Genomic DNA, 22,397 nt, shown 5'->3' with positions numbered 1-22,397 from the left:
GTTAATTAAAACTAAAACTATTAAAACATGTTTGTTAAAATACAAGTATTAGATGAAAAACTAGAAACTAAAAACATAAGTTGAAGTACTAAAATTAAAACTAAAACTGAACTAAACCTAAAAATATAAAGTAAACCTAAATAGCAATATTACTCATAAAAAAATTAACTAATGAAACCTGAAAATATAAAATAAAAGCTCATTCAAAATTTTAACAAAAACTATAACCGTTTAAAACAAAAACTAAAATAACACTGGTGCAAGATAATTTTTTCACAGCTCTTTCCACTCACCTCTCATTGACATTAGATTCCAAGTGTGCAAAGTCCTCAGAAACCTCTTTGGTTGTGTCCAGAAGCCTTTGTACATTGGCAAGGATCCCAGATTGGCTTAGGTCTGAACCAAGCTCAACAAATGATTTTAATTGACTCGACTCTTGGGTAATTTCTGATCTCACCTCCTTTAATGAAAGAGAGACAAATGATGACACTTTTGGGCATCGGCCAATTAACATGTAATCTTTCAGAAAGTGTGTAAATCTGTGGCCTTATTCTCTAACCTCTATGGTCTGTCTGTAGTCATCCACACTGCAGTCTGGTTGGCCTACTGGGCTGAGTGCCCTTTCTCGACTCTGCGTGAAGCTGCGGAGGTCTGCGCTCTGCCGCTCAAAACTCTCCAACTTGGGCAAAAGTCCCCGCAACTCAGACTCTCTATCTGCTTGCTTGGTCTGGGCTGCTGTGTAGCGCTGACTCAAGTCTTGCAGTGCCCCCTGCAGGCCAGATGCTGTTGATGCATCTGCAGACTTCAGAAGCTTGGACACAGAGTCCAAGGTGGCATCCACGCTTCCCTGCCTCGAAAGAAGCTCCTGACGTATTTTCTGTGGGTGGGCGGGGGAAGCACCATGTTTATATAAAACAGTTCCAGGTTAATAATCTCCGATACTGATGATTTGATGGTACATTTAACAAAATACCTGATTTTGTGTCAGGGCATCCTGAACTGCTTGAGCAGTGGGCTGGACTGCACCAGGTGATAACGGTAGGCCATCTAACCACGCCAGCAGAGCTTTAAGCCCCTCCTGAACGCTGACTGATTGAGCAACAGCTGTTTGAAGCTCTTTGGCTCTCACTGATACTGAATCAGACATGGTTTCGAAACGCTTTTCCAAAGCATCTGAAATAACCAAGAGGAAGGTTAAATTATATGCAAGGAATAATGTGTACAGGTCATTAGAACAAAACTTGTATTACTTCAAAGGGTTTATTTTGGAATGGCTGTAAATTATAAATCATAAAATACTTGACATCACAGTGCATTGATTGACCAATCAAAAACGAATATTCCAGAGAGTTGTGAAACACGCCATTGTTTGAGTCAGTGTTGCCGTGTTGGGTTGGTTGGATGCTCAAAAAGACATTTGGTGTGTCTCAATCAGCTCCCTAGTTCAGTAGTCAGGGCATTGATGCTCACTATGATCCCATAACGGACGTTCTGAAGCATGAAACAAATCATGCGAGCCAATTCACCACACATAATGACACGCGATTTTGAAAAAAACAAACCATTATTTAATTATATTTAAACATAAACATATATCGCTAGACAGGTACTAAACATATGTGTATCTTCTAGTCTTGAGTGTGTCAAACTGTTCAAAAGTTATGGCCTTTTTTCTGATTCTATAGTTTTGTCACTGTATTGCCACTGTCTGGCCAATCGGACCGAGGCCCAGTGTAGACTGGGGGAGTACTACCAACCCTCAAAGTTTCAGGTCTTTAGGCCTTGCGGTTTGGTCTGCCCGATCAGTTTAGAGCAGGAAAAAACTATAATAAATTACAATAGGGTTTCATTAAAATAGCAGTTATTTTGTATTGTAACATTCCCAGTATTACTGTTTTTACTGTAATACTGATCAAATAAATGCAGCCTTGGTAAGCATAAGGGACATAAAAAACGTAAATCTTACAGACCCTGAAGTTTTCAGTTGTGGTGTATGTTCTGTTTTTTGACAGAATGAACCCAAGAAATTACACTCCTTTCAGTAAGTTATTCGCTGGTAGTGAAAATGAATTTACCTGTAATATTGGTAATATCTGCATTTTTGAGAGTTGGGGACTCCTGAGTGCTGACCAGATCTTTTCCTGCTCTCTTGACCTTCTCAAGCTGTACCGAACGCTCTGCCAACTCATCCTGCAACAGCTGAGAAAAGACAGCAAAAGAGAGAAAAGCTGATTAATCAGGAGGATTCCTAAAGTTATGGAAATAAAATTTTGCTTAGGTGATCATTTCCATTAGTTTATCCATCTGGTCCATTTTTTTGTGAGCTTTCCTTAAATATTTTAACCAGAAAATAAATTAATAATCCAACCTGTACAGTACTGAGAGTGCTCTGCAATGTCTGGGTGTCCGTTTGCTCTCCGTTGGGTTTAAATACACTCTGATTTTGCTCCTGAGTGCTCAGCCAGGAGTCTAAAGAACCAGCCTCATCTTGGTAGTGTTGGTATCGCTCCAGGAGACCTGAGAGACGGGTGCCAAGTTCTGAGGACTGAAAGATAGAACACAAAGCATTCAGCATGTCTCAGTACATTACATGTCATTGCAGACTGAGAGAATATGAGGCTCTGTTTTGTACCCACCTTGCTGTGTAGTGAAGTGTAGCGCTGTGTGGCATCTTGGAGCTTGTCACTCACTAGCTGTCTGGTTTCCTCCAGAGTTGGATCAGTACAGCCCAACCTCTCCAGGGACCCCTGGACAGAATCCAGAACCTTCTGACCAGAGATAGTCACAAAGCGCAGATCTGCTTTGTGACAGATGACATCTTCTGCAAGCTGGAAATATAGAGAAACACATTCTTAAAGTATTTTATTGTCTCCCTGAAGTACATTTATAATCTTAGACATCACCATCACTATATTTTGATACCTTTTTGTGCTCCTCTATCCTGTCTTTTAGGCCCTTTCCATCGGTTTCCCCTTCCCCAAGTGAACATAGCTCTTGCTCACTCTGATCCAGCCATGTTCCCAGGTTTCCATGCTCCTGCACAAACTTAGCAAACTCGTCTCTGAGGGCATCTACCCTTCTCAGTCTGTCCTGACAGTTCTGGAGACGCTCCTGATGCTGACTTTGTAGTTGGTCCAGTTTTGCCCGCAAGCGTTGTTTCTCCTCTGGTGGCACACTGGAGTCGGGTTGTTCCAGGAGGGAGCGAACAGACTGGGCCACCTGCTGAAGGTGAGCCTGTTGATCTTGTAACTGCAGCAGCTCGGTCTGGTGCAATAAAGAAAAGCCAAAATGTCAAAGGGAAGACAGCATTGCAAACTTGACTGAATATACTTTAAAACTGACTTTAATATTGACATTAGAACAGACCAACATTTACAACTGAATGAACTTGCTTTAATACACTAAAACTGACTGAACTTACGTTAGAACTGAGAACATTAATGCACTTTAGAATGGATTTAACATATTGGTAAAATGGAGAATTATTAACATTGATTTAAGAATCTGACCTGAAGCATGTCTCTGTGAGAATTCAGAGAATTCTCTTGTGGTACAGATGACGGGGTGTCAGTGACGGTGTTGCCAAGTGACCTCCTCTTTGAGTCGTCCAATGATGACAATTCTCTGAGCAGTGTGTCTATTGTTTCCTGTGTCTCCTGCATCTGCTCCTCTGCTTTAGCCTTGGGCAAAAGCAAAACTTGACTATGAGTAAAAAATTAATAATGCGTGCTGACAAATAAAAGAGAAATTATATGTGAACAGCTTACTCTTTGTGTGTTCTGCTGCAGTGTTGTGACAATGGCAGTGTCTACTTGAGCAAGTGAGGAGTGGATTGATTTTGTAAGTGAGTTGTGCTGCTCCTTCATTTGTGAAAGAGCCCCCTGTAGTTTAGCCCTCTCTTCAGGACTCAGACTGTCACCCCGGTCAGACAGGAACTCCTCCACTGAGCGGATAGTCTCAGTTAACATGTCACTTTTGATCTGAAGGTCCTTCTCCACCTCCTATAGTTAAAGGGTGCAAACAGTAACAATAAACCAAACATTAAAATGAAATTTCAAACATAAAATTAAAGTTGTGTGTAATAAAGCTGCATTCCCCACCCCCCTTTGCTAGTAATCATATATTAATACTTTTCAGACAATAAGTAAATGTCAGATGTGTCTTTTTCTTACCTTGAGCTCGCTTTGCTTTTGCTGTAACGCATTCACATCATCGGACTCAACCCCAACTCTCTGATTGGCCAGAAGGCTGGCAGCACCAGCCAACCACATTGTGAGATTCTCCAGTTTTTGAGAGCATTCTGCCTTCTGCTGCTGCACAACCTATATCCCACCGTAAGAAAGTGGGTAAGAAAAGTGAGAAAAAAAGTTTTGCATTTGATATATTATAATTAAAATTAAGTGCTCATCTTTTAACCCCACCAAACTCTCACAAATGTAAAAGTGTCAGGTCTCACACAAAGTAAACAATGTACACTGGTTGAGCATGATGTGTCCAAAGTCATAACACAAAGCACCCAAAAACACTCAACAAGCAGAATAATAAAGGCCTTAGGACAAAAAAATTATCTCATCTGGATATTTTCCTCTCTAAAAAAAACAAGCAAGCTATACAGTGAGGCTGCATTTAAATCTTTAGCCTTTTCCAATTGTGTCTTCTGAGGCAATCTGTAAGAGCAAGGCAGACAGGTTAATACACACATGTTATGTTCACACGCAGCTAGCAAACTCAAGTTTGAAATGCAGGTGGCTACAGAACAGGGCTCAACAATAAGGAATTATGTTTATTTAAATAAGGTATACTTTTCTATCTAGCTATCCATGCATGATGTTTTGTCAAAAGAAAACCGTGACTTGTGATAGTCTTGAAACCATCAGTTAGAAACCACCACAAGGCATAATTTACCCAAAAAATTTAGGAAGGTAAAGTATAAATCTCTCAACATCAAGGCAAACCTCATGTGCATACCATGAGGCACAGTGATATTGTAGGGCCCGTCCAGTTGGGAAGAGGAGGCTTTGGCCTTATGGCAAGTAAGCCAACTTGGCATAAGGCCTCAACATCAGAGAGGAGGAAAATGGTGGTCGATGAGGTGCGCCGTAGGGCCCGTCCAGTTGGGAAGAGGAGGCTTTGGCCTTATGGCAAGTAAGCCAACTTGGCATAAAGGCCCATTTATACTTCTGCGTCGAGTGTACGCCGTAGTGTACGCCGTAGGCTACGCGCGTAGCCGACGCCGTCGTGAGCATTTATACTTCTGCGCTGTTGTCTGCGTCAATGTGCAATTCCACATGCAGACGCTAGTAGGCAGTGTCCTCGGGCATGTTGGTGTAATCAAGACAACCGCCGAAGAAGAAGCAGCTTGATGTGTAGAATCTGTACATTCATGTCGGAATATCAGCAGCAGTGAGAGAGCGGCTTTTCTTGCAGCTTGAGTTGTTGTATCTAATACAAATTAAGCATCTCTAGTTGATTAGTAAAGTTAAATAAGGCGATCTGGCGCTGGAATGCATTTGTGAAACCATGCGGAGCTCGTGGCCGCTGTTTTCAGCAGCGGTGGCTCAGCAAGCGATTGTTGTTGCGGAGACTTCATTCACGAAATATACCCTAATGTGTCCCTGTTCTTGATATACAATTACTGATTAACATCTTTGGTTTTAATGAGAAAATAAATAAACTATATTCAGCGGATCTATGTATTTATTTACTACCATAAAGAATCGCTGGACTGCAAAATAGTGTGTTATAGCAGGAACTATCATCCAATTTCTGGACACACACACACTCCTATCGCAGATTTTTTATTTATTTATTGACCTAAGGGAAGGGTTCTGGCAGACCAATCACAGCGCTTGCGGTCCGCGTAGAATTGACGCGTTGTTACATTTTTGGAGAGGTGCGCGTCAGGCTACGGCGTAGGGTACGGCGTATCCAACGCGTCTATGCGTAGGGTACGCCGTACCCTCTGCGTGCACTCGACGCAGAAGTATAAATTGGCCTTAAGGCCTCAACATCATAGAGGAGGAAAATGGTGGTCGATGAGGTGCGCCGTCAAGAGGAGGCACAAAGAAGAGCAAAGGCTGTCTCTCTTGCAAAGCAGGGACAATGTATAAGGTGGGAAGGCCTGGAGAGGAGAAAGCTCAGCTGGAGGGAGCTCTGGGAAATGGAGGCAAGCAACATCAGCTTTATCATCAGAGCCACCTATGATGTGCTCCCATCTCCAAAAAACCTCTGCCAATGGTATGGCGAGGACCCAACCTGTTCCCTTTGCCCAACTCCAGCGACTCTTAAACATATCTTGAGCGGTTGTAAGAACAGCCTCACACAAGGTCGTTACACCTGGAGACACAACCAGGTCCTGAAGAGTCTGGCAGCAGCTCTTGAGAGCAAGAGGAACACCACCAACTTCTTGCCCCTGAGAGTAACAAATTCCATCACGGCCCCAAACTTCATCCGAGAGGGACAAAAAAAGCCCAACCATCCCCCTAACAAACCAGAAGCTGGAGCGCTAGCCATGGCCTGGGACTGGAAGATGCTAGTCGATGTTGGCCAGCAACTAATCTTCCCACCCAAGATAGCAGCCACCACCCTTAGGCCAGACTTGGTACTCTGGTCCCCTTCATTGAAGTCTGTTTATATCATAGAGCTCACAGTCCCATGGGAGAATTTAGCAGAAGAGGCCTATGAGCGCAAGAAACTGCACTACATAGAACTGGCAGCAGACGCTCAACAACGAGGATGGAAAGTGAAAGTCTATCCGGTTGAAGTGGGATGCAGAGGTTTTGTGGCTTTTTCTACCATCAGACTGCTGAAAGACCTTGGCATCCATGGACAGGCTCTACGGCAGACAGTTAGATCAGTCTCTGAAGCGGCCGAAAGAAGCAGCCAGTGGATATGGATTAAGCGGAAGGACCCTTGCTGGGCTCAAAGAGCAACAACATGACCCGCTTACTAATCCCCCCACCCAATACCCCACTTGAGAACCCAAAGTCCCGTGGGCTGTGCCATTTATAACAACCAGGCAATTCTTATGATTGGACATGGGACACAAGCTCAGGTTTGATCACCCTGTAGCTGGCCACCTTTGATGAGGGTGTCTAGTGTTGAAAGGCCGAAACACCCCCTGATTCAAAGGTACACTACTGATGATGTGTCCCGAAATTAACATCTTTCCCACTTCTGAGATACAGCTCTCACGCCACTCTCAACATCAAGGCAAACCTCATGTGCATACCATCTATTGGCACAATGGACAGTTCAACATCACGTCCCGTGTTTTATGATTCTTTTGCTAAAACATGCTAGCAAGGCAACTAAAAATCTAAACCACTGTTTTGACTGGGCCAGCAACCAAAAGTCGTTATTGTGGAGTCCTGCGGAAGCATTATTGAAACAAAAGATCAGCATTATCAGCAATACTGGCTCTATAAAATTAACCAAATAAGTAGAACTTACTAAATTGTACATGCATGTGAAGATCCTTTTGACAAGTATTCATGCATACATCAGTAGTATGGTTAACTGTTACCACAAATGTTCTGTTCTCAATGCATTATACAGTAAATCCGTTTAATTGAACTGATTAACAATCATTCGGTAGAGATAAAGTAAAATTGAATATTCTTGTTGTTAAAATAGCAGCACAAGCATTTATTCATCTGTTTGCAAACCTCTCTATCCCTTGTAGTTTGTCTCTCTTTTTCCATTTTCTCTTCTTTTTCTTTCTGTTCTTTCTTCATTCGTTCATTCTCTCTCGCCAGTTGAGCCGATAGTGCCTCTGCCCTAGCATGACTGAGACCAACAGCCTGGTGAAAAACCCTCTGTAGCTTCTCCAGCTGCCCAAGGAGATGCCTGCTCTGATCAGGCAGCAAGTCCTGAGCATGCTCAGAGATAAACACCTGAATATTGAACGCAACATTGCTGACTTCATTGGATCGGGCAGCGAGAGAATTCTGTAAATTCTGTAGGGGGAAGGGGGAATAAAAGATACCATCACTGTAACTACAAATTTAAATGCATGTAAATGCTAGATAAGATATTATCACTGTTGATATTTTACCTGGCACAACTGTTGCTTACGAGTGATCTCTGCCACTGTCAGTCCATCTACCCCGGTTTCTTCCTGCATTTGTGTCTCAGTCTCCTTAAGCCACCTGAGAAGTTTGTCAATTTGATCTTCCAAAGATTTCAGCTGATTGCTTACAGCTTCCTGCAAAAATATAAAAATCATGCAGAGATTTAAAAGAAACTGCTCCGTCATGAAAACATTTTTTAATGAATTTTTCTTACGTTTTGTGCATCACGTTGTGCTTGTAACCCCTGCAAAGTATTCTTGGCAAGTTCCCTGGATGCACTGTAAGCCCGGGCTAAGCTTCGCCCATCTTTGTTCAGGGCCATAAGCAGCTGAGGTGGAACATCTTTAGTGTGAGACTCCAGTAACTGTGTCACAGCTTCAGTCTCCTTGTGCACTTCTGGTTCCAAGTCACTAATTTCCAGGAAAAGAACCTGAAAAAAGAAATAAATGAAAATACACCCCTTGTTAGCTCAAGGAACCTGTTATATGTCAAACATTTTGCTGTAATACAAAGCTTGTACCTCCGTCTGTCTGATTATGTCATCAAGAGCGGAGAGACTTCGACCAACAGACTGTTGTTGCTGCTGCTTAAGGCGGACCTCGATGTGTCTCACCATGGAGAGCAGGGCCACAATCTGTTGGTCATGCTCTAAGCACACTTGGCGGGCAAGTGAGGACTGAAAAGTGAAGGAAAATTATTCAAAAGAATTAAGTAAACACTATTTACAATAAACAATATTAAAAATCATCAAGAAAGATCTTTATTATTTACCTTGCTAGCTTTTGTAGTGTCCCTGCTTATTTGTTCAATATTTATTTGAATTTCTTCAGGTCGCCTCTCCACTATACTCTCTGCATATTCCTCCACCTCTTCTTTCTGTGTGGTAACGGACTCTATGATCACCTCCATAAGGGGTAGTCCAGAAATGTTACATTCTTGGATAGAAGGTACATCTGTGGCTTCATAATCACTGAAAGGGGTCTCCTTGTCTCTTTCTTGATGAACTTCATTGCTTACCTTCTTCATTGCAGTTTTGGCAATTTGTAAAGGAGTACACACCTCACTTGACAGAAGCTCTTTGGAGGCCTTCACTACTGGGATGTCAAGGACACATTTGAGGGGTGTTGCTTCAGCAACTTCACTGTCAGTCACTGCAGTGCTTGATGGAAAAGTCAATTCAATCTTAGGGTCTATCAACTTTTCATCTTCTCTATATAATGGCTCAATGCTTTGTTCTTCAGCTGTTCTTTCTTTGTTTTCCACTTCTAAATTCTGTATTGGAACCAGCTCTTTCTGGATTATGTCCACAATGTCATCAGAGGTCTTCTTAGATGGAATATTCTGATTCATAGCATCCCCACTTAATCCGGTGTTTGCACACTTGTCAAGTTGATCTTCTTCCTGTTTTTGAAGCTGTGCTTTAGCTGAGGAGCATGCATCAGTATCAGACCCAGGTAGAACATCCTCTGCAATGTTTAGCGCTGACCTTTCAACTCTTTCTTTCATTTCTTGCCCCGTTTGCTGTAGTCTATTGCCCTCCTCCTTACTTTGAGGAGGCTTCATGCTTGTCTTATCAACAAAAGTTTCCTCTTGGGTGGTCATGCGGCGTTCTCCATTACTGGCTATTTGACGCATTGCTTCTAATTCTTCAGCAGCTTGTTTTTCACTCACTCCTCGCTCAAATACCTTCCTAAGAATGCTTTCCTTAGCTTTCATCAAAAGTATTTCCTTCTGTGCCATTGCCTGGTTGGCTTTCTCAAATTCACACTTAACACTTTCTTTCTCATCTGACTGATTGCTTTGAGGTTGGACCTCAGGGATCACAGTCTTCTGCTCGTTATGACTCTTATCATCTCTTTTCTCTTCTCCTTCAACAAAAACTTGCTTAGCTTTTTTACTTTTGCTTTTCTTCTTCCTCTTCTTTTCTGATATCTCAGTGCCAAGGTCCTTAAATACCTCAATAGCTTCCTGACCCTGTTCTGTTGTTTTTCTAGCTGTGACACTATGCTGTGTTAGAGTCTTCTCTTTCTGTTTTGCATTGTTTTCATGATCAGACTCATGTTTGGGGGTCTTAGATTCATTAGAAGTTCTATCCATCCCTATTTCCAAATCTTTGCCTTGCAAAGTCTCGTCGCTCTCTGGCACAGGTGCAATGCCACCACTTGCATGTGTTGTCTCTGATAGCTGTACTTCGATCACCTTCTCTTTGTCATCTTTCATCATAGGCTTTTTACTAGTGGTAAAGCTGTCTTGTCCATCAACCTCTGTTTTTTCTATAGGCGAAATTCTGGCTGAGGTGTCTAAAACTTGTGGCTTTTCAGCAATTTCCATTTTAGCTTGCTTACCATTTTTCCCTCTGCCTTTCTTTTTTCCTGTCCTTGTGGGTGTAGAAGCACAAGGATCCAATCCAGTCTTCTGCCTGTCCTTGATTTCCTCCGTTTTGGACACCAACTGATCTGCTTCTAGCTTGAAACTACACCCTTCTATTTGCTTTATAGATGGTATTTGTTCCTTGTTTTGCAAGCTATCATCACTGTCTGAGAAAATGACTTTAGACGTTGCAGGCTCACTTACTGTCTGACTTTGGATTTCTGTCTCTCCTTTTGTTTGCTCTGTAGATGGAACTTGTTCCTTGCTGTTATCAGTGCTTTCTGAGGAAATAGCCATAGAAATTGTAGATTCATTGACTGTCTGCCTCTGGATTTCCATCTCTATGGTTTGGTCATGTGAAGATATTGAAGGTTGCTCAGGGCTTTGGATTGGCTGTGATTTGATATCTTTGCTTTTTGTGGGCTTTATCTCTTTAATGGCCTGTTGAAGTCTTTTCTCTGCTTTCAAGGTAAACTCAGTCAGGACCTCCAAAGATGTGTCATTTCTGTTCTCCACCACTGCATCAACCAATTGCTCCTTGTTTTCTGAACCAGGACAGACGTCAAACATTTCAAGCTCCTCTGTTTTTAGAAGATCTGCATCTTTTATTTCAGCCTCTCTAAGATTAGTGATTTTATTAGGGCTGACATGATCTGATACCATCTCAGGAACAAGAGGGTAAGATGTTCTATTCGTTGATGAGGCTGACATTTTGGAACTTTTCCTCTCATTTTCATCTACATGGCACATGTCGTGTTGAAGTTCTGCAGCCATTTCTGTTGAAATAAGCCCATATCCAATTGCCTCAGTGATGCTGGGGACCTTCTGTCCACTGGCTGGATTGATCAGCCCCCCTTTTAAGAGTTGATTTGTTGCAATACATTTAGCCATGTCTTCATCAACTAAGCCTTTAGTTATAGCCTCTGGAAGAGGCAAACGCTCTCCACTGTAAATGTTAATGATACCCCCTGTATCTGCTTGACTCTGCAATACTCTCGCTGCAGGTATGGGATCCACTTGGCCTGTTTTAATTGCCTGTGGTAAGGTCATCATTTCATTAGTGTTTTTATTTGGAACACCCCTGAAGGGTTTCACTTCAAGAAACCTCTGTCCTGTCTCAATGTCAATTTTACCCTGGTTTATAAGCTCAGAGTAAGGCACAATACGGGCATTACGGGGGTCCAACAATCCGCTTTTCACATTGGGTAAGTCCATAGCTTTATTTGCCGTTTCATCATCTAGAAGGCCTTTAGAGACAGCCTCACTCAGAGTAAGCCTGCTTTTTGATGCATCATCATAAATGGAACCTGTAGATGCTTGAAGAAGTGAAGCATCTGGGTCTAAATTAAATGGTTCCTGGCCCATGAAAGTCTTTTCCAGTGCTTTTAACTTTGGAGCAATTGTGTGATCCATGAGCCCCAGGTCTAGTGCATCCACAACAGTGAGGCGAACACCAGAGCCATGATGCACAATGCCACCTTCTGCAATCTGCTGACTTAAAATCGTGTGAGCCACATCTTGACCAATTATGCCAATCTGAAGGGCTTGTTCCAGTGGGACTGGCTTTTTGGTTTTTGGGTCCACCACCCCTTTCATTTGTAACTGTAGCGCCAACTTGGTATGCATTGCATTTGGATCTGAACATTTTCCCCGACATGACTTTTCTAATGCAAGAAGCTTCTCCTTCCTACCCTCTTCAATCAACCCAAGGTTGGCTGCAAGGGTAACTGATACCTTCTTGTCTCTTTGCAGGTCAACTATTCCCCCTGACACGACCTGGGCTTCAAGGAGACGAGTAGCTGTATCAGAGTCCAACAGGCCTGCTTCAGCAGCATCCTTAACTGAGCAGAGCCGACCATGCTCCACATCAATTACACCGGCTAAAGTCTTTTCTGAATGAAATGCACAGGTCATCAAGTTCTCATCCAATAGGCCTTCTTGCATCACATCCTCAACACTAAGTGACTTACAGGCATTAATATCCAGAAAACCATTAAAGAGACCAGCCTTTTCCATAAGCTTAATAGCAGTGTGCCCTGGAAGCAAACCCTGTGCCAGAGCTTTATCCAAGATAACTTTTTGGCCACCTACAGTTACAAGACCACCTTGTTGCAGTTCCATAGCCATACTCTCAAGCTTCAAATCATCATCACTTAGTTCCAAAGACAATGTCTTCATTTCTGAAGGGTCTAATTTCTCATCTTTATCAGGTTTATCAAAAATGTCTTCATTCACCTCTTGTTCAACCATCTTCTTTAGTTCTTCCGCTGACTGTTTTGCTGTCTTGTCTTCATCTGACATGATATTTAGCTGATCATATTGTCCTAATTTGACAGTATCTTGTATTGAAGGTTGTGCACTGCTTTCACCCATGTCACACAATTTTTGTTCAGTCACCTCTAGAAATATCCCACTACTCTCTGCTTGTTCTAGCTCAAGTGTTTGCATATTTTTAGATTCATTTTGTGTTGAATCTATAATTTGATTTTGAGAGAGCAACCCGCTATCTGATATAGACTTTGGTAGGGTTGAGCTTGTATGCAAAGGCACTATTAAGGTTTGGGCTGTCCCTGTTGATGGTGCAAGATGCTCCTCTGCCCTTTTTATAGTCTCACCCATATCAGTCTTCTTGTTGGCAATTTGTTTTGTTTTAATCTTGGGTTCATCATATTGATCAGATGGCAGAACTTTTTTTCGCCAATACTCTTGTGAAGGCTCTATAAATGCTCTTTCTGCGCTTGTCAAGGTTAGAAGTTCTTCCTTTGATTCTTTTATAGTCTCACCCATTTCAGTGTTCTTCCAGTCAATTTCATCTTTTTTAATCTTAGGTTTATCAAATTTTTCGGATGACAGAACTTTGTCTTGCCAGACCTCCATTAAATTTCCCTCTGTGCCTGTCAAGGGTGCAAGATCTTCCTCTGCTCTTTCTATCCTCTCACCCATACCAGTGTTTTTGCAGGCAATTTTACCTTTTTTTACCTTGCTGGCAGTTTCATCTTTTTTAATCTTGGGCTCTTGATAATGTCCTGATGACAGAACTTTCTCTTTATGTAAAGGCTCTATAAAAGCTTTGGCTGCTCCTGTCAAGGGTGCTAGAGCTTCCTCTGCTCTTTCTATTCTCTCACCCATTCCAGTGTTCTTGCAGGCAATTTTACCTTTTATAATCATTGGTTCTTCATATTGTCCTGATGATAGAACTTTCTCTTGCCAAACAGCTTCATGTGTAGGCTCTATAAATGTTCTTTCTGAGCCTGTCTCCTCTTGTCTTTCGATTGTCTCATCCAAGTTAGTCTTGCTGGCAGTTTCATCTTTTTTAATCTTGGGCTCTTGATAATGTCCTGATGACAGAACTTTCTCTTTTAAGTTCTCTTTATGTAAAGGCTCTATAAAAGCTCTTGCTGCACCTGTCAAGGGTGCTAGAGCTTCCTCAGCTCTTTCTACTCTCTCACCCATACCAGTGTTCTTGCAGGCAATTTTACCTTTTTTAATCGTTGGTTCTTCATTTTGTCCTGATGATAGAACTTTCTCTTGCCAAACAACTTCATGTGTAGGCTCTATAAATGTTCTTTCTGAGCCTGTCTCCTCTTGTCTTTCGATTGTCTCACCCAAGTTAGTCTTGCTGGCAGTTTCATCTTTTTTAATCTTGGGCTCTTTATAATGTCCTGATGACAGAACTTTCTCTTTTAAGTTCTCTTTATGTAAAGGCTCTATAAAAGCTCTTGCTGCTCCTGTCAAGGGTGCTAGAGCTTCCTCTGCTCTTTCTATTCTCTCACCCATACCAGTGTTCTTGCAGGCAATTTTACCTTTTTTAACCATTGGTTCTTCATTTGGTCCTGATGATATAACTTTCTCTTGCCAAACAACTTCATGTGTAGGCTCTATAAATGTTCTTTCTGAGCCCGTCTCCTCTTGTCTTTCAATTGTCTCACTCAAGTTAGTCTTGCTGGCAGTTTCATCTTTTTTAATCTTGGGCTCTTCATAATGTCCTGATGACAGAACTTTCTCTTTTAAGTTCTCTTTATGTAAAGGCTCTATAAAAGCTCTGGCTGCTCCTGTCAAGGGTGCTAGATCTTCCTTTGCTCTTTCTAATGTCTCACCTATTTGAGTGTCTATACAAGCAATTTTACCTTTAATAAACTTGAGGTTATCAGGTTTTTCTGGAGACAGAATTTTCTCTTGCCAGTCTTCTTTATTTGAGGGCACTATAAAGGGTCTGTCTTTAACCGTCAAGTGTGGAAGATCTTCCTCTGCTCCTTCTATAGTCTCAACCATATCAGCCTTCTTGCTCTCAATTTCATCTTTTTCAATTTTGGGTTCTTTATATTCTCTTGATGACAGAACTTTTTCTTGCCAAACCTCTGCATGTGAAGGCTCTATAAAACTTCTGTCTGTATCTGTCAAGCATGCAAGATCTTCCCCTGCTCCTTCTAAAGTCTTACCCATGTCAGTGTTCTTGCTGTCAATGTCATCTTTTACGTCTACATAGTCTCTCGATGACAAAACTTTTTCTTGCCGAATTGCTTCATTTGAAAGCTCTATAAAGGCTCTGTTTGTTTCTGTCAGCGGTGCAAGATCTTCAGTTTTTTCTATTGTCTCTCCTATATCAGTGATCTTGCAGGCAATTTTACCGGTTATCTTGGGTTGTCCATACTCTTCTGAAGACAGACATTTCTCTTGCAAAACCACTTTATGCAAAGGCTCTATAAAGGTTCTTTCACTGACCCTCAAGGGTGCAAGATCTTCCCCTGCCACTGTAGTCTCTTCCATATAAGAGTCCTTGAGGTCAATTTTATATTGTACAATTTTTGGTTCTTCAATTTCTTCCAAATCTTCTTCAATCCTGCTCATAGCCATGCTGTCCACTGTAACTCTAATGTTGTCAGAGATTTTGTGTTGGACTAGTCTGGCAAGGTTTGTGGTTTTAACATTTTCACATATTAGTTCTACCAATTTTGGTTCTAGTAGTACTAGGCGTTCTCCTGAGTGAGCATCAATGTAGCTGTGTGTCATCACTTGAGTGAGAAGGTGGTTTTGAACCTGCTCTTCTGACGTGCCTTCCTCTGTGATGGAAAAGTCATGATTGATATTTGCATGTGAGGCAGGGGGTGATGACGAATAGGCAGATCCTGAACTCAATCGCTTCATATATGAGGAACTTGACTGAGTCAAATGGGGAAGGACATCTGGAACCTGGGTCTGTTTTAGGATCTCCACTGCCTGAGGCTGAAGTATCTTCTCAGCTTGATGCAGAGGGACCACCTGTCCACTCTCAGGCAGATATAATGCACCAACAGAATGACGTTTTCTCAGGGCTTTTGCAGCAAGCTCTCTATTGACAACACCCTGCTGAAGTGCCTCGCTTACAGGAAGCAGCTCTCCTGATTCTGGCCACAGTATTGCCATAAAAGACTGGAGAGATTCCAGTACACGTAAGGCTATGCGCGGAGAGAGGAGGTCTCTTTGTATGGCCTCATCCAGCTCTAAACGGTCCCCACTGACTGGATCTATTATTCCCCCTGCTTGAAGCTGTCGTGTCATAAGGGTGCAGGCCAAGTCCTGATCCATCAGGCCATGCCGGACAGCCTCATTAACAGTCAATCTGTGTCCTGACCGGGGGTCTGTGATACCTCCAGCAAACAACTGAGCCTCTAGAAGTCGAACTGTGACATGACGGTCAATGAGCCCCTCTTGAACAGCACGGAAAATTCCCACCTTTCTGCCAGAACCTAAGCAGACAGTTCCTCCTGGTTTCTGTTTAACTGGAAAAAAGCGCAGACCTGTCTCCTGATTGAGAACACAACGCTGTTGAAAGTCAACCAGACTTAATTTTTCCGCTGTATTTGGATCAATAAGTTCTCGTCGTTGAAGACAGGACTGCAGCTTTTGGCAAAGATCGGTGGACAGCAATCCCTTCTGCCTTGCATTATCCAGGCTGATCATTTCTCCATCTGAACCAACTTTCAGGCCACCAGTGCTTATCTGCAGCTCAAGTATACGGAGCCCCACCAGCTCCTTTGTGACACCTTCTTTCAAAGCAGTGGCTACTGGTAATTCCTGACCCTCTGCACATTTTGCTGTGTTGACAAGCGCAGTCTCTAACTCTTCCAGTGATTGGTAGGTATGTTTATCAATCAAACCACTGGAAAGACCCTTATCTAATGACAGGTAATCAGGGGAGTCAGGCTGAAATAGGCCACCCATGACAACCTGTGCCTCTAACAGTACATGACAGGTGTCTTGATCTATGAGGCCACGCTGTGCTGCCTGAAAAACTGGAAAGGTTTCCATGGTGCCAAGGTCAATTACTCCAGCGATGACTTCTTGATCCTATGGAAAGATAAAAATTATAATTTTAAGAATAGTTCTTACTTAATTTTTTAATTCACAGTTTAACTAGGAGGAAAAAAGAAAAATGCCCATCACCTTAGTTGAAAGTAAATTAAGTCAACATAAAAAGAAATCACCATCTTGATACAAACATTCATGCATTTATTCATGAGCATAAAGAAAAATGTACAAAAATTGCAAGTAGGTTTTTTTTTTATTATACACAAAAAAACATAGCAGCACAGCATTGCAGTGTGCAAAAAATATGCAAAAATGCACAAACTGAACGCTAAAAATACAAGAGGCCAAAGAAAAGAGAAAACAGACAGAAATTTTAAGAACATATTGCTAGGTCAGAAAGAAAGCAACAGTAGGAGAGAAAGCAAGCACTACTTACCGTGTGGGGTGGTATGCACACACACTGATAGACCGAGGGTTCGGCGGTTTGAGACGCGATAGGGTGAGAAGCCGGATGTTAGCGATCTGCATGCCACACTCCAGCTGCCTGATATGCTGCCCGGGACTGACTAACAGACTATTTTCATACCTCTATTACCTATTTTCATATGCATTGTTTTTTCAAATATGCTTTGAAACTTACCTATTAATGTGATCTTGGTTGGTAAATATACATTTTTAATTACTAATCAACTAACATTCAGTTTTTTCTTATTCCGAATTCGCCCGGCAGCTGTTAGTGATTTTGAAGCAAAATGCTGATTATATTTCACAAAGAATTACAGTATTAAAAACATGGACTGAAAACAGACAATATCACACATACAGACACACAAACATATAGCTGTGATCTGGACACATCATGCTCAAACAGTGAGGTGGAGGTTTAGCTGGCTTTTTGTGCTCAGTCTATACCAATCCCTAAGAAAATATTTTGACCACTGCTTTCTTATAAATATATCTTGTTTATATCTTTAACTTTTGGCCATTCAAACACAAACACACCATTGTACAAACAGTGATCACTGCTTAATGACTGATTTATGTATGAGTGCACAGTTCTACACAATGTTTGTGGCAGCATATGGCAACAAAACAATATGAATGTAATGACTTTTATTCCTTTACATTAATATGTTTATCTGTGCTTTATTCAAATGAAATGTAAAAATGAAAAAAAGAAAAGAAACCTACAATTTGAATGTTCAATGGACACTAAAGCGAATATGGAAGTGGTTTCTGATGCCATAAAGCTATTATCACACTATTCTACTCTAATGAGCAGATGAGTTGCATTTAAGCAGATGAGCTTGATTAATATGACAAATAAAGATGATGTGGGTGACATGATATCAGGCATGTTGTATAAAATGGGAAATGATTTAGATTTCACACCATGCTATTAATTTTTTATAACTGTTAAATAAGACAAATGTCTGTGTGAGATGTATGAACATGGTGATGAAGGTTAAACCACACGTGACAGGCAACACAAAAAACACAAAACTGATTCACTCGCTCTAGCTCACACATACACACTGCTATAGCATTTCAATAGCACACTGACAATACTTGACCATAACAAAGACCATTATTTAAAGCAATATATTTCAGAAGCATTGCTTTAACACACGCTTTTTGCTGTTGAAGCTCGCTTTGGCAAAGTTGAACACTGTTGTCACTGGTGAGTTCCCAATGGCCATCTAACTTTACCTTGCGCTTCTCCTCTTTGGCTAGCTGCTCCTCCAGTTTTTGCAACTGTGCGGCAGAACTGTCACACAGTTGAGTGTAGGTGGCTGTCAGCTCATCCAGCTGGGAGACCACCTGGGCACGCTCTTCAGAAGATAGCCTAAAGATATATGTGCTTAATTAATACAAATGTGTGTTTGTGTTTAAGCGCATGATTATTTAACATTTACTTTAGAGGTGGATGTGAACATATAGTGTAGTTGTTCACAAACTATGATACATAAAGCACCCCCAAGTGGCCAGTGTTGTTATTGTTAACTAAAACTATTAAAAATCCTATTTGTTCATTTAAATAAAGCTGAAATAAAATAAAATGTACAATATAAATATATTAGATGAAAAACATAAAATATAAAAATAAAAAACCTTTTAAAAATGAAAATTAGAAAATGTTGCTTTGGCAACTAACTGAAAATAAGTTTAAGTGCAAGAAATTTCCCATGTATAATTAATTTATTTCAAATTTCTTAATCATTTACAATTTTATTTCAATGCAAAGCCCTGTCTTTATTCCACTGTATCTTCTGAAAGTCTATTTCTTGTTGTATCATTTTTTTTATAAGAAAAAATTATAAGACTATAAGTTTAATTTGACAAAAAAAAGTTCTGACATCGAATCTGACTTGTTAGCACTTGATTTGAAATGTCTGAGAACTGCTGTCTGAATGTGTTGAAGGTTGTATAGGGCAGACTCACTTGCTGGCCTGCTTTGACATCAGGAAGACTTGGGTGCTCCTGATAGCTTCAGCAACTTCCTCTTTTTTAGCTGATAACTGCTCACTAATAGCCTAGAAGTGAGACAGAAACAGTATTTTTTTCAAACCCGCCTAACACATACAATACACTCAGTGTTGATCGATGCACTCCTGTCCTAAAAATATATAATTTTCTAATATTTAACACTCTAATCTTACCTGCTGTGCAGTAAGTGATGGCTCAGCAGATCTGCCAGCACGCTCCTGTAGGCCCTTGACCCAGCCAAGCAGCTCTGAGACCTGCTCCACTCGTGCCTGCCTCTCCTCTTCCACCTCTTTCTGTACCATAGAGGGGAAACATTTTAATTAACCATACAGCAGATGATAAAACCTGATGTTGTCTTTATTATGTGCATACTTGTAGGCATTTATATGAGAAAAATATACAGTCTCTTCTAAAATCTAAGCTAAAAGTAGGATCCGTAGTAAGCATGATAACACACCTCTTCCTCCTCCAGTCGTCGTAGGGCATCACTGATATACTTTACATGTTGCGTTGTCAGGGTAACCAGAGCTGTGTAGCGTGTGCGTAAATCCATAAACTAAGACGAGTAGAAAAATGTCATTAAAGCATTTAAGGTCAACACAAAAAGCAACATAACCATCAAATTAATGTCCTGGTTTCCCTGCATTTACCTCCTGTGTGATGACATCTGATGAAGAGTGCATCCTCCTCCTCTTCACAGGGGACTTCTGGGTTGATTCAACAAAAGCTCTGAACGTCATAAGTTGGAGTTCATAGTCCTAAGGCATACATAGAAACAGGGTTATTATCGTTAACTAAAACTATTAAAAATATTCCTGCTGAAATAAAATATAATATAAATATTAGTTGCTTAAAACTTAAACTAAACAACAATTTCAAATGTTGCCTTGGCAATAAACCGAAATAAGTTGAAGCACTAAAATTATTAACTGGAAATAAATATGAACTAAAACTGAAACAAAAACAAATTAAAACTAAATGGCAATATTTAAAAGAAGAAAAACCCCCCGAATAAAATGACAAAAGCACATAATGAAAAATTAGCATGAAAACTAAAATAATATGAAAATAAAATATCATTAAAATAGTAATAAAACTATAATAAAACTAAAATTATACTGCATAGAAAGACATCGTACAGTATGAAGAAATGTATTTTTTGTGAACCAAGTGTTCATGTTTCCATTTCTCCATGATGACTGGCAGTAAGCATTAGCCGACACTGGTCCCTGATGCTTACCTTAACAGCAGCGGAGTACTGTTTAGAGTACGTCTGGCACTCATCCAGTTTGACCTGGTTCTGTTCGATCTCAGCCACCAAGGCCTGCAGAAGAACAGATATGGAATCAAACACTGATTTGTTTTGCAACACTTGGAAGTATTCATCAATATCAGTGTCTTCTCTCACCGTTTGCTGTGCGAGCTGTTCTGACAGAGCTCTGCTGTCTGTCTGCTCGGGTTGTGTGTTCTCCTGTTTTTCTGTGGTCTCCTCTATCCAGCGGATGAGAGAGGTGTGGCCTTCTCTGTACTGCTGCAGCACTGAACCCAACACCACAAGATCCGCTTGCCTGAAGGACATCACGTTTCGTTTTACAATCTGGAATATTACTGAATATACTGGTAGACATCCTCTCTCTGTCTCCCATCTTTTCACTTCTAAACAACTAACCTTGTCTCCATTTGCCTGTGCACTCCGCTCCACCTCTCTGTGAGTTGGTGTGCTTTCTCCTGGTAGCGGTCCAGTTCAGGGCTGCGGTCAGTGTGCAGCTGGCTGAGCTGGTTTCCGAACTCTTTAGCCTGCTGGACCTCTAAACTCAGACTCTGAAATATGGGATCCTGTTCTTCCAGCTCTGAATGCCAGTTCTGCAACATTGTGAAATACAGAGTATAAAATACAATCAAAACGGCTAAGTTGCCTATCCACTGTTTTTTTTCAAACAACAGACCAGAAGTCATTAATATCCAATACAGAGTAGTACAGGAGCTGTGTGGAGTTATGATTTGAGCTTCAGATTTTGTTCAAATATTTGAACTTTTGCAGTTAGACCGTATGTGGCTACATGACTGGATGTGATTGTAATCAAGAATATGGAGCAGGAGGTGAGAATTACCTGTATTTTTGCACTATTCTTTAAACACTATTTCAGTAAAATGGGCAGTTATGAATAATTATGGCCGAAATAAGTATTTTATAACTAGATAACTACACTGTAAAAAATGATAGGATCAATAAGTTATGATAACATATGTTTTTAAGTTAATTTAACTCATCAATATAAGTTAAGCAATTTCAAATTTTTAATTTAAGTTATACAAGATTCAAATTAAAATTGTAAGTCAGTTTAATGTAAATTGCAAATAGCTTTCACTTAATTTAAGGGGGCAGCAACAGAACTTAAGTTTTTAAGTTGAAATAGGTTGACATTTTTCAGTGTATTTACATTGATTAGCCCTAGAAAACCTAGTATGATTGTCTTTCACATTGGCGGTCATTTGTTTTGTGTGGATATATTCCTACTAGGGGTGAAACGGTACACGTATTTGTACCGAACCATTTCGGTACAGGACTTCCGGTACGGACCAGTGCACGTGTGTACCGAATGCAAATCGTTGTCATTTAGGAATAAGTTTTGTGGGTGTTTGAGTCGAAATCGCAATCCTTTAACCTCCTTATATCTGGGACCATTTTTGGGGATTTCCACCTGGATTTGGCCTACCCAAATTGAAAAGCTTCCCATACCCACATACAGTGGTCTAAATACACATTTTGGTGTAATTTTACAGGAAACCCTTTGAAGTTATATAAAACACTGCTAAAAGTGATACACATTTAAGTATATGTTGTCTGAGCTGTAATAACCCCATCCCAAACTTTTGATTTATTTTTTGGTTAGAAATTAATTTTTGAAAGTGTATAACTCAGGTCGTGTGTGCTCTAGCGCCCTGTTCACTGTTGGCTATTTCCACTAGATGGCAGAAAATACTGGATTTCTTTTTTTGTCTGTATCATGTTGTATGCAAGATTTATTCAAATGAATCTGAAGGGAGGAATATTACCTTTTTTTATGTAATTTCCACCTACCCAAATCTCTCCAATATACAAGTCTCCCCATATACCATATACAGTGGTATAAATGCAATATCCCAGTCACAATTTTTTTTTTCCAGTGTTTGCTGACA

At 40.8% G+C, this 22,397-nt stretch overlaps 1 protein-coding gene across 12 annotated transcripts in view; it reads right to left on the bottom strand.

Annotated features, from left to right (window-relative positions):
- Positions 1-22,397, bottom strand: part of macf1a (microtubule actin crosslinking factor 1a) — a gene marked incomplete at its 5' end in the record, with an annotated part of 170,120 nt that overhangs the window by 54,866 nt on the left and 92,857 nt on the right. For all 12 annotated transcript variants that reach the window (XM_079829986.1, XM_079829978.1, XM_079829977.1 and 9 more), the window contains 23 exons: positions 294-460; positions 560-877; positions 974-1,173; positions 2,076-2,199; positions 2,369-2,545; positions 2,637-2,828; positions 2,923-3,264; positions 3,510-3,680; positions 3,768-4,001; positions 4,173-4,322; positions 7,668-7,958; positions 8,057-8,206; positions 8,287-8,502; positions 8,593-8,748; positions 8,844-16,769; positions 18,441-18,576; positions 19,173-19,264; positions 19,391-19,510; positions 19,675-19,773; positions 19,868-19,975; positions 20,458-20,541; positions 20,626-20,785; positions 20,887-21,080. In XM_079829986.1, the coding sequence (XP_079686112.1) occupies positions 294-460; positions 560-877; positions 974-1,173; positions 2,076-2,199; positions 2,369-2,545; positions 2,637-2,828; positions 2,923-3,264; positions 3,510-3,680; positions 3,768-4,001; positions 4,173-4,322; positions 7,668-7,958; positions 8,057-8,206; positions 8,287-8,502; positions 8,593-8,748; positions 8,844-16,769; positions 18,441-18,576; positions 19,173-19,264; positions 19,391-19,510; positions 19,675-19,773; positions 19,868-19,975; positions 20,458-20,541; positions 20,626-20,785; positions 20,887-21,080 (11,807 nt within the window). The remainder of the gene's footprint in view (positions 1-293; positions 461-559; positions 878-973; positions 1,174-2,075; positions 2,200-2,368; positions 2,546-2,636; positions 2,829-2,922; positions 3,265-3,509; positions 3,681-3,767; positions 4,002-4,172; positions 4,323-7,667; positions 7,959-8,056; positions 8,207-8,286; positions 8,503-8,592; positions 8,749-8,843; positions 16,770-18,440; positions 18,577-19,172; positions 19,265-19,390; positions 19,511-19,674; positions 19,774-19,867; positions 19,976-20,457; positions 20,542-20,625; positions 20,786-20,886; positions 21,081-22,397) is intronic.

The sequence above is a fragment of the Gobio gobio genome (assembly GCF_949357685.1).
Source record: "Gobio gobio genome assembly, chromosome: 11".
NCBI lineage: Eukaryota > Metazoa > Chordata > Actinopteri > Cypriniformes > Gobionidae > Gobio > Gobio gobio.
Note: the sequence above shows the minus strand (reverse complement) of the source record. Positions and strands in the feature narration are given on the sequence as shown.